The sequence below is a fragment of the Anomaloglossus baeobatrachus genome, chromosome 4 (assembly GCF_048569485.1).
Source record: "Anomaloglossus baeobatrachus isolate aAnoBae1 chromosome 4, aAnoBae1.hap1, whole genome shotgun sequence".
In the NCBI taxonomy this organism is placed as follows: Eukaryota; Metazoa; Chordata; class Amphibia; order Anura; family Aromobatidae; genus Anomaloglossus; species Anomaloglossus baeobatrachus.
The window spans coordinates 371,578,699-371,601,126 of NC_134356.1; the positions used below are offsets into that span (position 1 = coordinate 371,578,699).

A 22,428-nucleotide genomic window follows, 5' to 3' on the forward strand; every position below is an offset into this window, starting at 1 on the left:
AGCTGTCCACTTTACCTTGGCTGGTGAACCAATTTCGGAGGGAACCCCATGTTTTTTGTTTTAAATTATTTTTTTTTATTTAAATATTTATTCTTTGGATAAATACAAGGCTAAGCACCCTTTAGTGCCACATGAAAGTCACTAAAGAGTGCCAGCTTAGAATATGCAGGGGGTAGGACATTATATGTCTTTCTCATCTATCTATGATTCTATCTGTCTATCTATCTATCTATCTATCTATCCCTCTATTCATTCATTCATGCCTCTATCTCTCTGTCTCTATATCTATCTATTCATCTCTATATCTACTCATCTATTTATCTTTCTTGCTGCTTCCGTTTTTCGCGGTCCGCAAAAAAAGGAAGGCACACGGATGACACACGGATGTATCCGTGAAAAAATGGACCGTTTTTTGCGGACTGCAAAAACGGAATGGTCAAAGGAATGTAGCCTACATGTGTTCCCTATGGGGGTAGGGGTCCGTACAGAACGATGGTGAGGTGGGGGTCGGTACAGAGCGCCGTGTGTGTGTTTGTGTGTGTGTGGGGGTGAGGGTTGCAGAGCCTGATGTGGTGTGGGGTGCAGAGCCCAATGTGTGTGTGTGGCGCAGAGCCCGATGTGTGCGTTCGTGTGTTGTGTGTGTGGAGGGTTGCAGAGCCTGATGTGGTGTGGGGTGCAGAGCCCGATGTGTGTGTGTGTGTGTGTGGCGCAGAGCCCGATGTGTGCGTGCGTGTGTTGTGTGTGTGGCGCAGAGCCTGATGTGTGCGTGCGTGTGTTGTGTGTGTGGTGCACAGCCCGATGTGTGTGTGAGTGTGTTGTGTGTGTGTGTGTGGCGCAGAGCCCATTATGTGTGTGTGTGTGTGTGTGTGTGTATGGCGCAGAGCCCGATGTGGGGCTGTTATTTCCATTGCTAGAGTGATAACAGGTCGGGTGCTGGGGAAGAATACTGACAGGGAATGTGTGTGCAGGGGGCGGGCAGAGGGCGGGGCTGGCAGGGGGCGGGGCTGGACAGTGAGGCCGGGCAGTGCGAGCTCTGACTGAGGTTTTGCACAGGAAGTGGTCAGTTTGCTGGAGCAAAATGTAAACAAAAAACTGCAGAGAATAAAGGGATAATTCAAGAGGAACAAAAGTTAGAAAGCAAAAGATAACAATGTAGGGGTGTTTTATATGACAATACAGCACAGATTAGCTTACCAAAAAATTTTGAGTTTATGTCAGACAACTCCTTTAAGCGAGGCCACTGACGTCTACTTGGCAGATGACTGCATGTATAGTGGCAGCAGCAAAAAAATCCTAACAGCATGATTACTACGTGCCATGAGGATTCACAAGTCTGCAGTCACTCTATGTGACTGCAGACTTGTACACCAATGCTTAACAACCCCTTTAAGAATATAAAAGTAACTGGACAAAATCAGGATTTCAAGATGTTTTCTCGCAGCTAAATTTATACCGGTTGCTATTTGTAATTGCCTATTTTTATACAGCTTTTGTATAGATTTACTTTAGTTTTCCTCTACTGTTACGTTCCAAATAACACATCAAGATTTAAAAGGGTTGTCCACCTTTGGAGTCCTTTCTTTTACTTGAATGCATGTATAGAAGCTAAAAAAAATAATTTTTTCAATTAGGTGTAATTGCAAATGTAAATACTAGTTGGCTTCTACAGGCTATTTGTTCCTCTGCACATTCAGCTATGATGTCATTTGGGGTCATAAATTCATTAAGAGGAGGTCAGAAAGATGGATAAAACAATTACAAACTCTCTGACAACAGACTGTCATATTGACTGACTGATTCACGATGGTTAATTGATTCTGCGGCGAGGCATAGACTATGCAACACAAAGGCTACAGAAGACAAATGGTGCAAAAACTTTAATGAAATCCAATTGCAATAAATGATTTATAGCCCCAATTACATGCACTTACGTAAAAAAACATCTTAAAAGAACATTTTTTTTTAAATGTCCCCATATGTGGACAACCCCTTCAAAAATAACTAGGTAATGACACAATGTATCTAAGTATACCTAATGTATACTAATGTATTTTGTGGTTGTTTTTTTTCATAAACCAAAATTGCAAGTGCGTAGGAACCCAAAATATGAAGGATACACAAAATATTTCTATCTGCACTTATTCTACTGCACAGAAGTGAAACCTATTTATTCTTTATAAAAAGCTGTATCAGTATTTACATGTTTGATTTCAATTAAATAATGTTTTGACCGCAATAGAAATGAAGAGTCTTGGAGACAAAATTATTTTTATTTAAAAGAAAATTTTATTGAAAGCAACCTTAATTTTATTATCAAGATGACATTTTTTTTGGTATATACACTAATTCAAAAGACCTACCAAACATTAATTGGCACACTTTCTTTTTATACATATGAATTTGTTCCTTCTTTTTATTTCTCCGAACCTAATATGTATAAGTCATTAAAAATGCAGTATCTTTATGATTTACAAAAAAAAAAGTTAAGACTGCCGTGGTAAACATATTAGAGACACCCGCACCCCTGCAAGGTTGGTTTAGCCATAACATTTTGTTAGGACCATAAATGAACTAGAACATAGACAACTGTTATTTTCTTTCTCAAATGTCAAATTTCTACCGTATAATATGGTCAAATTATAAGCATTACAAGAAATATTCTAAAGTTTTTAGTTACAAAAATAGAAATCTTTTATTTGCGTGGCCTTTCTATAGGACTTACTGTGAAAATGTATCTAATCAATTTTCATTATTCATTATTGGCAAAAAGAAATATACCGTATACTTTTAAATTACCATCATGTGCTGTCTTTTCATGATAGTAGCAAATCAGATTGATTTATTTCCTGTAGAGAATAATAGTACTGGCATGCAAAAGAGATTTTAGTACATGTTGCATGCGAATTTAAGTTGCAGTGTACCGCTGCTTAGCTGTTCCGCTAAAATTCTCAGTCCTGCATACTAATATTTAAGATAGTTAACCCCTGCTTTATTTGATAAAACAAGAACAAAATCTAAATACTAGTTAAATGTGCCAGTCATCAACTCCATAGTGATATAAAATATCCATTATATATTGAGGGGATGGTAAAATACAAGATATATCATTAACCTCTGTTTGTGATAGCATCACTATTCAACGAGTATGACAATATAATTTACAGGCTATTGAAACAGTACAAACTTTACCTCTTTGTTATAAACTATTTACATTACTACCTTAAGTATCTAAGAACACAGAACGTCACCATATACAATCAAGGCTCCTTAAGTAAGAGTTCAACAAATGTTAGATTTTGGATAATTAAATGAGCCATTTCTCTTAGTGTCTGTAAAGTGTCTAAAAATTATAATTGCTGTTACACAATATATATCATTTCAAAAATGTTTATTTCAATGATACAGTTACAAAAGGAAGATGTGTGGATATATAGCACTGTGCAACATTTTTTAGGCAGGTGTGCACATGTATCATATATATATATATATACAGATATACTGTGTGTATATATACTGTGTGTGTGTATATGTATATATATATATATATATATATATATATATACACACATATATATATATAATATATATATATACACACATATATATATATATATATATATATATATATATATATATATATATATAGCCATAACCAAAAGTGTTGGCAGCCTTAAAATTGTTCCAAAAAATGAAGTATTTCTCCTAGAATTATTAAAATTACATCTTTTGTTATACATGTTTATTGTCTTTTATCTCCCTGGACATGGATGGAAGAGAACAATTGATGAAAGGTTGCAACGCAGGATAGTCCAGTTGGTGAATAAAGAGCCCCAATCAAGTTCCAAATAAATTCATTCAAGCTGTCCTGCAGACTCAAGGTGCATCAGCGTCAGTGTGAATTATTCGTCAATATTTGAATGAAATGAAACACTGTGGCTGGACATACAAGGAGGACCTTGCTGCTGACACAGAGACTTAAAAAAAGCTAGACTGAAGATTGCCAAAAAGTGTGTAAGCCAAAATCCTTCTTGGAAAGCGTCTACTGGACAGATTAGACCAAGAAAGCTTTTTGGTAAAGTTTACCAAAAAGTGAATGAAGACTACAAATAAAAGAACACAGTACCTACAGTCAAATATGGTGGAGGTTCAAAGATGTTTTGGGGTTGTTTTGCTTTCTCTGGCACTGGCTGCTTTGACTGTGCGCAAGGCATCATGAAATCTGAAGATTACTCAACGATTCTGGGTCAGAATGTAGTGCAGAATGTCAGAAAGTTGGGTTTACATCCTAGGTCATGGGTCTTCCAGCAGGACAATGACCCCAAAGAGACTTCAAGAAGCACCCAGAAATGGATGGAAAAGTGCTGGAGTGTTCTGAAGTGGCCAACAATGAGTCTGGACCTAAATCACATTGAACACCTGTGCAGAGATCTTAAAATTGCTGTTGGGAGAAGGCAGTCTTTAAATATGAGATACCCAGAGCAATTTTCAAAAGAAGAATGGTCCACAATTTCAGTTGACAGGTGTAAGAAGCTTGATGATGGGTATAGGAAGCAATCAATTGCATTTATTTATTTCAAAAGGTGTGCAACTAAATATTAAGTTAATATTAAGTTGAGAGAGCCAACTATTTTGTCCCACCTATTTTTGGAGTTTTGTGTGAAATTTGTCCAATTTGCCATTTTTCTCTGTGTTTTTTTCCCCTCTTGTTTCAATACACTCAAAGGAAATAAATATGTATAACAAAACATTTGTAATTGCAATAATTTTCTGGGAGAAATACTTCATTTTCTGGAACAATTTCAAGGACGCCAACACTTTTGGCCATGACTGTATATATTCTTTATTTTTGGACTCCTAAACAGTAAACCAGTCAAAATTTAAAAAGGGGGAATTTAGAAAAATGGAAATATGTAGACGAGATGGAAAGTGAAAGGTTAAAGCGAGGAAGTCCTGACGATAAAATGCAAAGTGAAATTTGTTGTGACCACCCTTAGCCTTTAAAACAGCATTGATTCTTCTAGGTACACTTTAACAACGTTAGGGAATTTGTAGTATTATCGTTAGGTGTAAAAGTAACCAATTATACCAAATTAAGTTATAATGATCATCATTTTCATATGTAGGTTGAAACACAGTCAACTAAGACAGAAACAGCTGTGAAGAAGGCTTAAAACTGGGTGAGGAAAAGCCAAACTCTCATACAAAGGTTAGGTTGTTTAACCCCTTCACCCCCGGCCACTAAAACACCCTAATGACCGGGCCATTTTTTGCAATTCTGACCAGTGTCACTTTGACAGGTTATAACTCTGGAGCGCTTCAACGGATCCTGGTGATTCTGAGAAAGTTTTTTCGTAACATATTGTACTTCATGTCAGTGGTAAATTTAAACCGATAATTTTTGCGTTTATTTGTGAAAATTTAGGAAATTTTGAAAAAATTTTGAAAATTTCGCAATTTTCAAACTTTGAAAATGTATGCCCATAAATCTGAGAGATATGTCACACAAAATAGTTACTAAATAAACTTTCCCACTTGTCTACTTTACATCAGCGCAATTTTCGAAACAAATTTTTTTTCGTTAGGAAGTTAGAAGGGGTCAAAGGTCATCAGCGATTTCTCATTTTTCCAACAAAATTTAGAAAATAATTTTTTTTAGGGACCACATCACATTTGAAGTGCCTTTGAGAGGCCGAGGTGACAGAAAATACCCAAAAGTGACCCCATTCTAAAAACTGCACCCCTCACTCTGCTCAAAACCACATCCAAAAAGGTTATTAACCCTTTAGGTGCTTCACAAGAACCAAAGCAATGTGGAAGGAAAAAATTAAAATTTTACTTTTTAACACAAAAATGTTACTTTAGCCATAAAATTTTCATTTTCACAAGGGAGAAAAGAGAAAGGGCACCCTACAATTTATTGTGCATTTTCTCCTGAGTACGCTGATACCCCATATGTGGTAAAAATCAATTGTTTGGGCGCACAGCGGAGCTCGGAAGGGAAGGCGCGCCATTTGAATTTTTGAACGCAAAATTAGCTGCACTCATTAGCGGACGCCATGTCGGGTTTGAAGACCCCCTGAGGTGCCTAAACAATGGAGCTCCCCCACAAGTGACCCCATTTTGGAAACTAGAGCTCTCAAATATTTTTTCTAGATGTTTGGTGAGCACTTTGAACACCTGGGGGCTTCACAGAAGTTTAGAACGTTGAGCTGTGAAAAGAAAAAAAATTTTTTTTACCACAAAACTGTTGCTTCAACTAGGTAGCTTTTTTTTCACAAGAGTATCAGCAAAAAATTCACCATAAAATTTATAGTGCATTTTTTCCTGAGTACGCAGATACCTCATATGTGGTGGAAAGTAATTGTTTGGGCGCATGGCAGGGCTCAGAAGAGAAGGAGCGCCATTTCACAGCAAAATTGGTTGGAATCATTAGCGGACGCCATGTCACGTTTTGGAGACCCCCTATGGTGCCTAAACAGTGGAGCTCCCCCACAAGTGACCCCATTTTGGAAACTAGACCCCTAAAGGAGTTTATCTAGATGTTTAGCGAGCCCCAAGGGGCACCACAGAAGTTGATAATGTTGAGCCATGAATACAATTTTTTTTTTTTTCATTACAAAACTGTTACTTGAACCAGGTAGCTTTTTTTTCACAAGGGTATCAGGAAAAAATGCACCATAAAACGTATTGTGCAATTTCTCCTGAGTATGCAGATACCTCATATGTGGTGGAAAGTAATTGTTTGGGCGCATGGCGGGGCTCAGAAGAGAAGGAGCGCCATTTGACAGCAAAATTGGTTGGAATCATTAGCGGACGCCATGTCACGTTTGGAGACCCCCTATGGTGCCTAAACAGTGGAGCTCCCCCACAAATTACCCCATTTCAGAACTAGACCCCTCAAGGAATTTATCTAGATGTTTGGTGAGCCCCTTGTACCCTCAGGGGCTCCACAGAAGTTGATAACGTTGAACCGTGACAATTATTTTTTTTTAACCACAAAATTTTTGTATCAACCAGGTAGCTTTTTTTTTTTACAACGGTACCAGGAAAAAATGTACCATAAAACATATTGTGCAATTTTTCCTGAGTACGCAGATACCTCATATGTGGTGGAAAGTAATTGTTTGGGCGCACGGCGGGGCTCAGAAGAGAAGGAACGCCATTTAACTTTTCAAACGCACAGACGCGGTGCACTGATCGGCCGCTGCAGGACGCACGGTCGGATGAGATACAAAAAGCGTTGGGGATACGGAAAAAAAAGGTCACGCCAAAAATTGAGCAGGGATGCAGATCCGTTATGTGCATCCCTGATCAGCGCTTGGCGGGACGCATGGACGGATGCGATACAAAAAGCGTCAGGGATATGGAAAAAAAGTCACGCCAAAAATTGAGCAGGGATGCAGATCCGTTATGTGCATCCCTGATCAGCGCTCGGCGGGACGCACGGACGGATGCGATACAAAAAGCGTCGCAAATACGGAAAAAAGTCACGCCAAAAATTGAGCAGGGATGCCGATCCGTTATCTGCATCCCTGATCAGCGCTCGGCGGGAGGCACGGACGGACGCGATACAAAAAGCGTCGCGAATACGGAAAAAAGTCACGCCAAAAATTGAGCAGGGATGCCGATCCGTTATGTGCATCCCTGATCAGCGCTCGGCGGGACGCACAGACGGATGCCATACAAAAAGCGTTGCGAATACGGAAAAAAGTCACGCCAAAAATTGAGCAGGGATGCCGATCCGTTATGTGCATCCCTGATCAGCGCTTGGCGGGACGCACGGATGGATGCGATACAAAAAGCGTCGCGAATACGGAAAAAAGTCACGCCAAAAACTGACCACGGATGGAGATCCGTTATCTGTATCCTTGATCAGCGCTTGGCGGGACGCAAGAACGGATGAGGTGTAAAAATGGACAGGATACAAGAAAAAAAAAAAAAAAAAAAAAAGTTATACTCACAGTACCAAGAGGATCACTGACCAGAAGAGCTGCAGAGGAACAAGAAGGCAGTGAGATAGACAGCTTTACACCAGCAGCAGGCAGGACGTTGGACAGATCAGCAGAAGGACCCAGCGATGGAGGCAGATGTGATCGGGCCAGTGAAGACCTCGGACGACCCGTGAAGGCAGGTAAGAGGACGTCGGGGGGGGCAGAGGGGGATGGGGGGGATGGGGAGAGGGGGGGGCAGATGGGGGGGCAGAGGGAGAGCAGAGGTGGCGGAGAAGCAAAGGCAGAAGGAAGGAACCTTGGAAGCAGAATAGAGATGACAGAGGAGGCAGGCAGATCGCGTGGGGAGCAGATTGGGATGCCGGGGGGCAGATCGGGGCGTAGGGGGGCAGATCGGGAGGGCACGGGCAGGGGCCTTCACGGGAGCGCGCAGGGGCCTTCACGGGAGCGCGCAGGGGCCATCGCCGGAGCGCAATACTTACCATTGGAGCAGGCGCGGTGACAGCAGAGGCGGCGTCTGCGGCGGCAGCAGCAGTGGCGTGGTACCAAAAGTACCAGCCACTCCACGCTGCAGACATGTTGGGGGAGGGTCCGCAGACCAGGACAGGCCTGGGGAGGGCGGCCACCCGCAGATCAGACCGCCCCTCTGCACACTGATTGGAGCGATTGCGCGTCATAGCACGATCGCTCCAATCAGTGCTGCAGGGGCTGGGGGTGACATGTTTGAGATCCACCTATGATCTGCTGTAGCTGCTACGGCATCTCATAGCTGGATCTCACAGTCTCGCACTAATTCGGGCATTATTTTTGCCGAAATTAGTGCGAACGATGTGGTTGGCGGTTCAGATTTGAACAGCCAATCACATCGATCGCCTATGGGGGGTGGCGATGCCAACCCCCCCTGGGGTCAAGCAAAGGTCCCCTGCTGTAAGAAACAGCAGGGGACATCATTTGAAAGCCGTTGCTATGGCCACGGCAATCAAATGAAGTTTAGGCCGTAAAATTACGTCCCTGGTCGTTAAGTCACGTTAAAATAGGACGTAATTTTACTGCCCGCGGTCGTGAAGGGGTTAAGACAACTTTTTGTCACAAGTCATACACCACTGCAAGACTGAGCACAGCAACAAGACACAAATACAGCATCATCAAGATCCCTCCCAGGAATAGATCTGAAAGCAGACTGGGGTTTCAAGATGTGCTGATCATCTTTTGAGGAAGCACTGAGAAATGGGCAATGTAGAGCACTGTAAGGCTATGTGCACACAGTGCGTTTTTCGAGGCGTTTTTGTGCGTTTTTCGGCTGCGTTTTTGGCCTCAAAACTGCATGACTTTGCTTCCCCAGCAAAGTATATGAGTTTTCATTTTTGCTGTCCGCACACAACTTTTTTTTTAAGCTGCGTTTTTTAGCTTAAAAAAAAAATGGACATGTCAATTCTTTCCTGTGTTTTCCCCCTATGCAATGCATTGGAAAAACGCAGCAAAACGCAGAGATCAAAAATGCAGCAAAACGCAGCAAATCGCGGCAAAAACGCATGCGTTTTTTGCCGCTGTTGCTTTTTTCTGCGTTTTTAGCGGCCAAAAACGCACAAAAACGCAGCGTCATAAAAACGCAGCATGTGCACATAGCCTAATAGCAGTTTTAGACCAAGCAAACAGTGCAGCAGATGAAAGACAAATCATGCTTACTACCCTACTTTGTCAGAAGATGTCCAGCAGTGCCATCAGAACAGAACTGGCAGCAACCTGTGGGATTCAGATATACCCATCTACTATTTAGAAAAGTCCAGCCAGAAGTGGTCTGCTTAAATGATTTGTGGCCATAAGCCATAACTCAGACACAGAAAATAGGCCAAGCGACTCAACTATGCACATAGCTATAGGAACTGTGATGGATAAATATGGCAGCAGGTGCTCTGGGCTGATGAGTCAAAATTTTAAATATTTGTCTACTCATATAACATAAAGCAGTTTTTTTTTTGCCAAAGGCCTGGAGAGCAGTGCAATAATGTCTAAAGGAAGCAATTAGGCATGGTGGCGGCTTCTTGCAAATTTGGCACTGCATTTCAGCAAATTGAGTTGGGAATTTGGTCAGGATTAATGGTGACCTCAATGGTGAGAAATACAGGAAGATAATTTTGTATCATACACTACCATCAGGAAGGTGTCTCATTGGCTAAAAATGTAGTCTGGATGTGATGACATAGCCCCCACTGAGCTCTCATCTCAACATCATCAAGTTTGAGTGGAATTACATAACGAGGCAGAAGGATTTGCACAAGCCTACTTCCACATAAGATCTATAGTTAGTTCTGCAAGATGTTTGGAAAAAAATGCCTACTGAGTTCCCCTAAAAATTGTGTGCAAGTGTATCTTGAATAATTGATTATGTATTTAAGGCAAAGAGTGGTAACACCAAATATTGATTTAATTTAGATTTCTTTTGTTCAGTTATGTTCATTTTGTGGATTGAAAAACCCCCCCCCAAACTATTAACACTTTTATTTTTTAAAGCATCCTTGCTTTGAAGTCTTCTTACCACACCCGCCTAAAGCTTTAGCACATTGCTTTATATATCATATTACATATGCAAACACACGCATGAGAAAATAATGACCACAACCAAGAAACTTTTCAGAGTTTGATGGTTAATACTTACATGTAACAATTGTAGAGGCTGTGATTTAATATATGTTCCTCTTAGTTAATCTTGTAAATCCATGTCTTCACATTTAGACTAGAGTTACATTCAAATAACCCAACAACTAATGCTCTAACACATATACTGCAAGTTGTTCATTGGTTGAGAACAAGGCAAGTTTCCTTATGAACAGAAACATTCAGTCAATTGCCAATGACAAGGTAACAATTAAGGATGCAGGATTCATAAGTGAAGAGCTACTCACTTGGTCAAATACATTTTCTACATGTTCCACTTCTGTTGGATAACCAAAATGATTTTTGGCTCAAGCACTAAATTTCCTTTATGTTCACATGGCTCAAACGCTCAGGTACAAATTAAATTCATATGTGCAGAGGGATACAGTGCGTCCCTGGATATGACACTTGTTGTATGATATGATAAATGATCTTTTAAGAATGTAGAACATTTGGGGAGCTACATTGTTCTATACAGTAATATTTGGCAGTAGAAAGTGATACTTATATGTCCTTTATGTCCACAGTTCGTACATCAGTAATGAGGCTAACTGGTTGCAGCTAATATAATCCTTTTTAAAATTCTGGCACATAACTCATGTATTTTTGCAGATGATGTGATATATTGAGTGCAAACATGTTTTAATTGGCACATAATGTATTTTACCTAATGAGTCATAAAATATCTGCCAACAACTACTTGTGTTTCAGTCACGACATCCTTAACAGTTTTTACCTGTATATAAAATATTCACTACTATTAGATGTAGTAATTGATAGTTTCTGGCCAAGATGTGCCTCAGATGTTTTTAGTAGGAAGGCTATAATCTGGGGCCTAAAAATGTATGCTTTTTGAGCAAAGTTTTATAGGGCTCACTACCTATGTATGTTGCACACTGCCTACGCACTGTCATGTAGTCACAGGTATAGATCAGTAATTTTAGGAGAGTTATTCGAAAACGGAGAGATGACAATGATATATAGAGAAGAATATTCTTCAACTGCTGTTATGGAAAAGTAACTTCTGAAACATCCTTGTACACTGAACGTTCTTCTTAAACAATGATGGCATACAGAATCATTTTCTCTGGTTTTCACTTGTGCTTGTCAGTGAACATATTAACTCAGGAGACCTGCAGAAAAAAAAAGAAATGTAAACATAAATGAATACTCAGATATTAGCCATGGAGGTAAAATATGTTAAAAATTAATGGATAATATAGAAGGAAAGAATGCATGTTTTGTTTATGTCTTATGTTAGTCATTCAATTCGGGACTATGATTCATATTTGAGGTCTAAAGGGAATCTGTCACTAGGTTTTTTCTAACTAATCTGAGAGCAGCATACTGTAGGAGCATACTATGATACCCAGCACAGATAAAGCATACGGTAACAAGCTGCAGCCCCAAGCCAAGCGTTTATCTTGGCTGTGTATCAAAATAAGAGGGACTGCATGCAGCTTTTTAAAAAAAAATAAAAAAATTACTATTTAACAAAATAATTAAAAAAATACTGGTGTGCGATCCCACCAAATTTTGATATGGCATTCTATGGCTTGGAGGACCCATGCTTATTGGGCTCCCCCAGCTGCCACTAAGCCCTGGATTATTAATGGCAGACATCTATGAGACCCCTATTACTAATCTGTAAATAAAAAGAAATAAACACAAACACCGAAAAAATACTTCTATTTGAAATAAAATACAAAAAAATACATCCTCTTTCACCATTTATTAACCCCAAACACTCAAGTGATCACAGGTGGAGGGTTGTGGGGACCTTCAGCTGTGACCGCAAATAAACTGAGTGACATCGCTCATCGCGCGGCTCAGTATCTGCCTGAAGCTCACAGCGGGCTGTGATATTCTATGCATGCGCACTGTCATTTCAGATGTAGCAGAGCCGGTATTGTCATGGGACCTCGTGTGGATTACGTCAGACCTGGGTGTTTGGGGTTAATAAAGGGGTGAAAGAGGATGTGTTCTTTTTGTATTTTATTTCAAATAAAATATTTTTTTCCGTGTTTGTGTTTCCTTGTTTTTACTTACAGATTAGTAATGGGAATCTAAGGCTTAGTGGCAGCTATGAGCTTTTATTAACCCTATTATTCCGATTGCCACCGCATCAGGGCAATTGGGATGAGCCGGATAAAGTTTAGGGATTTTCGTATCTAATGGATGCGACAATCCTGGGCAGCTATAGGCTGCTATTTTTAGGCTGGGGGGCGCAATAACCATGGGCCTCCCCAGCCTGAGAATACCAGCTACCAGCTGTCGGCTTCATCATGGCTGGGTATCAAAATTGGGGGGACTGCACAGCGTTTTTTAAAAAATTATTTATTTAAATAATTTTTAAAAAAGCTGCATGTGTTTTTTTAAAATTTGATACCCAGCCAAGATAACGTGCACGGCTGGGGACTGAAGTCTGTAACCGTATGCTTTATTGTGGCTGGGTATCACAATATGGGGGACCTTATGCCAATTTATTTATTTATTTTTACACCAATCTAGATGCAGACAGTGCCTCTGATTGAAAGCGGACAGACATGCTGTCACACAGGGTGGTGGCGTTGTCTGACTGCAACCAATCAGAGACATGGGGATTGCCAGTGGGCAGGGGAAGAAGTGCATATGCATGAACATAATGAGCAGCTCCAGAAGCAGTGTACAGCTGCACGGAGATCAGTAAGTATGAAGCGCTTGCTTCTTTATTTTCTTTTTTTATTACCCAGGTGGCTGGATACGGATTGCCACCTGGAGTTCCCGAAGAACTCCAGGGACGGGGTCGACATTCACGGTCTTCTGAACCCGCATGGATCTAAATTTTTACAGTTTGGGTCCACCCATCATTATACGTGATACATTGCTGGAATCAAGGTCTCTGCTCCTACATTATGTTGCTCTCAGATGCAGGAGCAGAAATCTGGTGAAGGATTCCTTTAACATTGAAATTAGCCTTAGTATATCATTAGAGTTTATTGCATCCTTGACTTAAAAACAAAATACTTTCACTATGGGTAGCATGATTCAGTTCAGTTCAGATGGTCATAGAGATTTTTGCTTCTATGGAGAGGAATCAGGATAAAAATGAGAAGACTGAAGAAAACTGAAAGGTTGCAATTCTCTGTTATAGTCATATCAAAAAGGTCAGTGGAGCCTCTGTTAGGAGTCTCAACACAGAAACCAGCCAGATATCCCTCCCAGGGGGCAATGTACCTAGGATTTCACTGTCTTGAGCGCCCTCGCTGGCTGCTGGCAGTGTTTTCTCTGGCTGGTCTCCCCGAGATCAGTGATTGTTTTGTTTTGTTGGTCTACTAGGCATTGCTCCCACCCGGCCAGAATCCTACTCCACACTGATGAGGGGCAATACCCCGAAACGGCTGTCTGTGGATGGATACCTGGCCTTGGTATTTCCCTTGTCATATCTTTAAACTTGTCAAAAAGTTGGATATTGACTAAAAGGGCTACTTAATATGGTGGTCTCCTAAAAAGAGTCACCCCTTGGCTGGGCCCTTCCCGGAGGGATATCTGGCTGGTTTCTGTGTTGAGACTCCTAACAGAGGCTCCACGGACCTTTTTGATTTGCATATTTCCCAGGGGGCAATGTACCTAGGATTTCACTGTCTTGAGCGCCCTCACTGGCTGCTGGCAGTGTTTTCTCTGGCTGGTCTCCCCGAGATCAGTGATTTGTTTTGTTTTGTTGGTCTACTAGGCATTGCTCCCACCCGGCCAGAATCCTACTCCACACTGATGAGGGGCAATACCCCAAAACGGCTGTCTGTGGATGGATACCTGGCCTTGGTATTTCCCTTGTCATATCTTTAAACTTGTCAAAAAGTTGGATATTGACTGAAAGGGCTACTTAATATGGTGGTTATGGTGGTCTCCTAAAAAGAGTCACCCCTTGGCTGGGCCCTTCCCGGAGGGATATCTGGCTGGTTTCTGTGTTGAGACTCCTAACAGAGGCTCCACAGACCTTTTTGATTTGCATATTTCCCAGGGGGCAATGTACCTAGGATTTCACTGTCTTGAGTGCCCTCGCTGGCTGCTGGCAGTGTTTTCTCTGGCTGGTCTCCCCGAGATCAGTGATTGTTTTGTTTTGTTATAGTCATATGACATACTATTACAACATGTATTGGATCCCTGTCTTTGAAGCAAGCTCAGTAACTGGGCTTGCATGTTATGATCCAGAACCATGGAAGACCACCACAAATCATTGGTAAAAGGTGACAAGAGCATTGGCAACTAATCTGGCCACCATCCCTTTACTAATAACCATCAACACTAGAAGTAGCCGAGGGGTGAACTAACATCCTGTGCACCTTGGACCCAGCCGGAGAACTAACTATCCTAAAGGAAGGAAAGATGAATAACTCTCTGCCTCAGAAAATAGACAAGAATAGCAAGCCCCCCACATTCAAAGACTGCGGTGATATAGGAAAAACACAATACACAGATAGATGACAGGATTAGCAAAAGGTGAGGCCCCCACTGATTAAAATAGGAAAGGACAGGAAAGGGGCTGATGGTAGCCAGAGAAAAACCCTACAAAATTCCAAATTCCTGATAGTACAAAAAGGTCCTCAGATCACACGATCTGAACTCCGTCCTATACCAGGTGCTCTTGTCATACCAATGAACAGAAAACAAGAATCATAACAAATTCAACAAGCCACAAACACATGGATTTAAAGGAGCTATACTCCAAACAGAACTGCAGGGAGTTCTCCAGCCAAGCAACTGAGGGGGAAAATCCCTGCATGCAAAGAAACTGAAAACAACCACAGCAAAAGACAAACCCAGATAAGAACAAAAGAACCAAACAATAAATAAAGAGCAAGCACTTATCTGGGGTAGATGTGGTGTGGAGCAGAATGAAGCAGGCTGGTGATACAAAGAACAACTGACATCCGGCATAGCCTGCTATCAGACCAGGATTTAAATAAGCAGAGAGTTAGAAAAGGAAACGCCCATTGCACAACACACCTGGTCCAAGTCCAAACCATTCCTGGCCACCAGAGGGAGCCTCCCGGCAGCCAAAACATAACTAACATTCACAAAACTTGCAACTTTCCCAGCAGATAATGGCTGTTACACCAACATCATCTGAATCTAACTGAGCTCTGCTCACTGATGTTAATCATTTAAATAGGGATCAATCTCTGACAACAGCATTTAAGGCTGTGTGCACATAGTGAGTCTTTATCATGTTTTTAGTGCAGTTTTGTCACAAAACTGCAAGCAAATGCTTATGTTGGTGCAGAAAATTATCTGCAGCATATCAATTCTTTCAGCGTTTTTCACTATTGAAAGCAATGAAAAACGCATTAAAAAACCCATGCAAAAAAGGGCACTTTTGCACTGTGCTTTTCCTGCCAAGAGATTGCAGAAATGGTTCAGAAATTTCTGCAACCAAATACTCAAAGTGTGCACATACTCTAAGGCAGGGGTGGGGAACCTCGAGCCCATGGGCCGTATGCGGCCTGTGATGACTTTTTCTGCGGCCCCTGGGCTGATTTCCGGGGACCACAGTGCAAGGGCGGCAGCTGCATCTTGCTGGCTGCTGGCCCTTTAAAACCCCACACGGTGCGTTCAATGCTGAACGCTGCAATTCCTATACCTGAAGGACTACATCCCCACACTGGCACTGGCTAACGTGATGACGTACTTTGTAGGCGGGGTAGGCGGTGGGCGCGAGGTGTGCTACAATCCAGCAGAAGAGGAGCAACTGCCCCATCATCCCCCAGGTCCTAGTGTGCCAGGCGGGCAGCGCTTTCTGTACCCGGCGGCGGCAGTTCTCGCTGTGCCCGGCGGTAGCGCTCTCCGTGCTCGCAGCCTCCCCACAATGCACTCTGTGTTTCCAGCCTCCCCCAGCGCTCTGTGATCCCAACCTCCTCCAGTTCTCTAACTGCCTCCAAGCTCCCCCAGGTCTGCCCGTGCCTCCAGCCTCCCCAATATCTGTCTGTTCCCCCAGCGCTCTCTGTGCCCCTCTTTCTCCCCAGTGATCTGTGCCCCCCCAGTGATCTCTGTGCCCCGAGCTTCCCCCAGGTCTGTCTTTGCCTCCAGCCTCTCCTATCGCTCTCTGTGGCTCCAGCGTTCCCCAGGTTTGTCTGTGCCTCCAGCCTCTCTCTCGTGCCCTCAGGGCTGTCTGTGCCCCTCCGGCATCCCCCAGGGCTGTCTGAGCCCCCAGCTATGTATATACCCCCAGCAATGTTTGTGCGCCCAGCTATGTCAGTGCAACCCAGTGATGTATATACCCCCAGTGATGTCTGTGCTGCCCAGTGATGTATGTACCCCCAGTGATGTCTATACCCCACTGCTTCCCTAGTGATGTATATTCCTCCCAGCCCTCTCCAGCAATGTTTATGCCCCCCAGCTATGTCTGTGCTCCCCATCAATTATGCACCCCTACTGATGTCTATGCCCACAGCCATGTCTATGTCACGCAGCTTTTCTACTGATATATACTCCTCCCAAGTGATGTATTTGCCCTCAGCATCTTCTTTGATTTCTATGCCCGTAGCCTCCCTAGTCATGTCTATGCCCCCCAGCCTCCCCAGTGATCTATATATCTCCCAACCCTCCCCTGTGATGTATATACAGCAGTCCCAGCCAACTCAAACCTGGAAAAGCAGTTGTGAAAAGCCACAAGATCAATATCGCCTAATATTACAGCTGCACCAAACAGTAGAAGCTCCAGCCGCCACAGTGAGTTAATTGTTTGACCAAATATAGCAGGGTCATTTTCATGTTGATAGTTTTGTGTGCTCCTCAAGGTTGGTAGAAATTTCCAAATGGCACCCAGCAGAAAAAAGGTTCCCCACACCTGCTCTAAGGTATGTGAACTGGGAAGCGCATGGTTACATGTGGCCATACCCACCTCCCATAATGAGATAGCTGAGTGTCAATGAGTTGCTATGACAGTTGGGGGTCTGATGAAGGCTCAGGGACCTGCCATGATGGTGCTTCAATGATGACAAGCCTGTGACTGGCGCTCATAGGAAACTAATTTTTACTATACACATCCATACTGTCATATTGTAATGAATAGTACAATCGTAGGTTCAAGTGCCCTAATGGGATTTCAAAATAAATTAAAAAGTAGAGAAAAAGTTTTAAATATAGAAAAAGTAAAAAAAAAAAAAAAAAAAAAAATATATATATATATATATATATATATATATATATATATATATATATATATATATATATATACACACAGTACAGACCAAAAGTTTGGACACACCTTCTCATCTCTAGAACAACTGATAAGAGGAGACTTTGTGCAGCAGGCCTTCATGGTAAAATAGCTGCTAGGAAACCACTGCTAAGGACAGGCAACAAGCAGAAGTGACTTGTTTGGGCTAAAGAACACAAGGAATGGACATTAGACCAGTGGAAAACCGTGCTTTGGTCTGATGAGTCCAAATTTGAGATCTTTGGATGCAACCACCGTGTCTTTGTAGAAAAGGTGAACGGATGGACTCTACATGGCTGGTTCCCACCGTGAAGCATGGAGGAGGAGGTGTGATGGTGTGGGGGTGTTTGCTGGTGACACTGTTGGGGATTTATTCAAAATTGAAGGCATACTGAACCAGCATGCCTACTACAGCATCTTGCAGCAGCGTGCTATCCCATCCGGTTTGGACCATCATTTATTTTTCAACAGGACAATGACCCCAAACACACCTCCAGGCTGTGTAAGGGCTATTTGACTAAGAAGGAGAGTGATGGGGTACTAAACCAAATGACCTGGTCTCCACAGTCACCAGACCTGAACCCAATCGAGATGGTTTGGGGTGAGCTGGACCGCAGAGTGAAGGCAAAAGGGCCAACAAGTGCTAAGCATCTCTGGGAACTCCTTCAAGACTGTTGGAAAACCATTTCCGGTGACTACCTCTTGAAACTCATCAAGAGAATGCCAAGAGTGTGCAAAGTAGTAATCAAAGCAAAAGGTGGCTACTTTGAAGAACCTAGACTATAAGACATATTTTCATTTGTTCCACACTTTTTTAAGTATTTCATTCCACATGCTTTAATTCATAGTTTTCATGCCTTCAATGTGAATCTACAATTTTCAGAGTCCTGAAAATAAAGAAACCTCTTTGAATGAGAAGGTGTGTCCAAACTTTTGGTCTGTACTGTATACAGTATATATGTATATACAGTACATTATATATATATATATATATATATATATATATATATATATGTGTCACTATGTATATCACTGCGTCCGTAGAAGGCCAATCAAAATATAAAATTTAACTAGATTGAAAATTGCTGTGAGTAACAAAAAAGAACTGTGTATTTTTGGTCGCCAGAAGCCTGCATAAAAATGCAATGAAAAAAAACCAAAATTCCATATTTCCCCCAAAATATGAATAAAAACGTTAGCATGCCACATAGAAAAACAAACCTCACATTTTTATTATAAAATTAACACTAAAGACAAATCTACCCCCCCAGTTGCGGAATTGTGGGGGGTTTGTGTTTTGCATTTTCACATCATTTGTAATTTTATTCCAGTTTTCTAGTTCACTGAATAATAAAAATGAAAGGTGGATCATACAGGTCTGGGGGCCCATACTGCTCTTGGGATAGCTCATACAGGTCTGGGGCCCATACTACTCTGGGGTAGCTCATACAGGTCTGGGGGCCCATACTGCTCTGGGGGCCCACACTGCTCTGGGGATAGCTCATAGAGGTCTGGGGCCCATACTGCTCTGGGGGAAACCTCATACAGGTCTGGGGTCCATACTGCCCTGAGGGGTGGCTCATACAGGTCTGGGGCTCATACTGCTCTGGGGGCCCACACTGCTCTGGGGATAGCTCATACAGGTCTGGGGCCCATACTGTTCTGGGGGAAACCTCATACAGGTCTGGGGTCCATACTGCCCTGAGGGGTGGCTCATACAGGTCTGGGACCCATACTGCTCTGGGGGCCCATAATGCTCTGAGAGGTGACGCATACAGGTCTGGGGCTCATACTGCTCTGGGGGGTGACTCATATAGGTATAGGGGCCTCTTAAAGATCTAGGGGATTATACAGCTAGGGGAAGCTGGAGGAAGGAGGGAGTCACATACAGCTCTGGTCCTGCATCCTCTCTCTTCATCTGTGGGACATGAGTACGCTGTGTGCTAGCTCTACCCACAGATGAATTTCTATGCACAGGGACACAACGCTGTGGGAGCAACTGCAGGGCTGACAGGCAGGATCGTGCGGCTGTGCAGCCTGAGAACTGCGGTCCCCGGAACTCGGCCCCGGGACCTCAGAACTGATCAGCGAGTGGGCCCCTGCGATGGTTGGGGGCCCCTACATTTGCCTGTGAGCTGACACCCACAAATTTTCAGGCCCTCAGGGCCCTCTCCTGCTTGGAGACCTCTACCGCTCGGCGTCCCTGTGCAGTTGCACCGGCTGAACCGGCGGTATGTCTGCCAGTTCATTGGCCAGGTCAGTAACCTGTGACCGCTGGACAGGAGACTTGAGAATCTCCTTACCTCCCGGCATTCACGGCTCTTCTTTTGATTACCTGAGCTGGTACAACATTTTGTAATGATTATGTCCCATCAGCCCAGGAAATCAAATAAAGAGGCAGCTGCCATCCAGTGGTCATACATTACGAACCTGGCCGATGGATCTGAGTCCTGTGAATCTTTTCTCCCATCTCTAAAAGCAAATATAACTATGCTGATACTGATCCAACTGATGAGTATGTGTGTTGTATTATACTACTATCAAACATTTTCAGCTATAGATTTTACTGCAAATCTGCATTCAATTTTGCATGTGTTCTATGAAAATTTTGTTGTAGAAGTTTAAAACATAAGTAAATGCACTTATAAGTCATGGTATAAATGTTGTAAAACCCTCACATGCAATGTACTGTAATGTTTCTTTAATAAAAAAATTGCAACAGATCTTTCTATACAGTGCCTTGCGAAAGTATTCGGCCCCTTTGCATTTTTCAACCTTTTCCCACATTTCAGGCTTCAAACATAAAGATAAAAAAAAATTAATTTTATGGTGAAGAATCAACAACAAGTGGGACACAATTGTGAAGTTGAATGAAATGTATTGCTTAATTTAAACTTTTTAAAAAAATGAATAACTGAAAAGTGGGGTGTGCAATATTATTCGGCCCCTTTAAGTTAATACTTTGTAGCGCCACCTTTTGCTGCGATTACAACTGCAAGTCTCTTGGGGTACGTCTCTATCAGTTTTGCACATCAAGAGACTGAAATTCTTGCCCATTCTTCCTTTATAAACAGCTGGAGCTGAGTGAGGTTGTATGGAGAGCGTTTGTGAACAGCAGTTTTTAGCTCTTTCCACAGATTCTCGATTGGATTCAGGTCTGAACTTTGACTTGGCCATTCTAACACTTGGATACGTTTATTTGTGAACCATTCCATTGTAGATTTTGCTCTATGTTTGGGATCATTGTCTTGTTGAAAGACAAATCTCCATCCCAGTCTCAGGTCTTTTCCAGACTCCAACAGGTTTTCTTCAAGAATGGTCCTGTATTTGGCTTCCATCCATCTTCTCATCATCTTCTAACCAGCTTCCCTGTTCCTGCTGAAGCAAAGCAGGTCCAAATCATGATGCTGCCACCACCATGTTTGACAGTGGGGATGGTGTGTTCAGGCTGATGAGCTGTGTTGCTTTTACGCCAAACATATCTTTTGGGATTGTGCCCAATAAGTTCGATTTTGGTTTCATCTGACCAGAGCATCTTCTTCCACATGTTTGGTGTGTCTCTCAGGTGGCTTGTGGCAAACTTTAAACAACACTTTTTATGGATATCTTTGAGAAATGGTTTCTTCTTGCCACTCTTCCATAAAGGCCAGATTTGTGCAGTGTACGACTGATTGTTGTCCTATGGACAGACTCTCCCACCTCAACTGTAGATCTCTGCAGTTCATCCAGAGTGATCATGGGCCTCTGGGCTGCATCTCTGATCAGTATTCTACTTGTTTAACCTGAAATTTTTAAGGGACGCCGAGTCTTGGTAGATTTGCAGTGGTATGATGCTCCTTCCATTTCAATATGATCACTTGCACAGTGCTTCTTGGGATGTTTAAAGTTTTGGAAATCTTTTTGGAACCAAATCCGGCTTTAAACGTCTCCACAACAGTATCACGGACCTGCCTGTTGTGTTACTTGGTCTTCATGATGCTCTCTGGGCTTTAAACAGAACACTGAGACTATCACAGAGCAGGGGCATTTATACGGAGACTAGATTACACACAGGTGGATTAAATTTATCATCATCAGTCATTTAGGACAACATTGGATCATTCAGAGATCCTCAATGAACGTCTGGAGTGGGTTAGCTGCACTGAAAGTAAAGGGGCCGAATAATACTGCATGCCCCAATTTTCAGTTTTTTATTTTTTACAAAAATTTTAAATAAGCAATAAATTTCATTCACCTTCTCAATTGTGTCCCACTTGTTGTTGATTCTTCACCATAAAATTTACATTTTTTATCTTTAAGTTTGAAGCCTGAAATGTGGGAAAAGGTTGAAACATTCAAGGGGCCGAATACTTTCGCAAGGCACTGTATGTGGCCTTAAATTTAATACTCTGAGTCCATAATTTAATAATAAAAACAAGCTTGCATTTGATTCTGAGTCACGTAAATTTGGCACTTACTGCCTAATTGTTTACAGAATAGGGTACATCTTGTTCTTAATTTCCTGCTTTTGATTTTCAATGGTGTTCTCATATTTAATAAATGTAAACCTAAATGAATATGTCTGATGAATACTGACATGAAGTTAGCCATCAAGGCACAATATACTAAAAATCAATACGCAGTACA

The 22,428-nt window shown here is 42.1% G+C and overlaps 1 protein-coding gene across 2 annotated transcripts in view; it reads right to left on the reverse strand.

Moving 5' to 3' along the window:
• Nucleotides 1-2,251: 2,251 nt before the first annotated feature.
• Nucleotides 2,252-22,428, reverse strand: part of LHFPL3 (LHFPL tetraspan subfamily member 3) — a 176,890-nt gene continuing 156,713 nt past the window's right edge. For both annotated transcript variants that reach the window (XM_075345179.1, XM_075345178.1), the window contains one exon: nucleotides 2,252-11,737. In XM_075345179.1, the coding sequence (XP_075201294.1) occupies nucleotides 11,724-11,737 (14 nt within the window). In that variant the 3' untranslated portion in view covers nucleotides 2,252-11,723. The remainder of the gene's footprint in view (nucleotides 11,738-22,428) is intronic.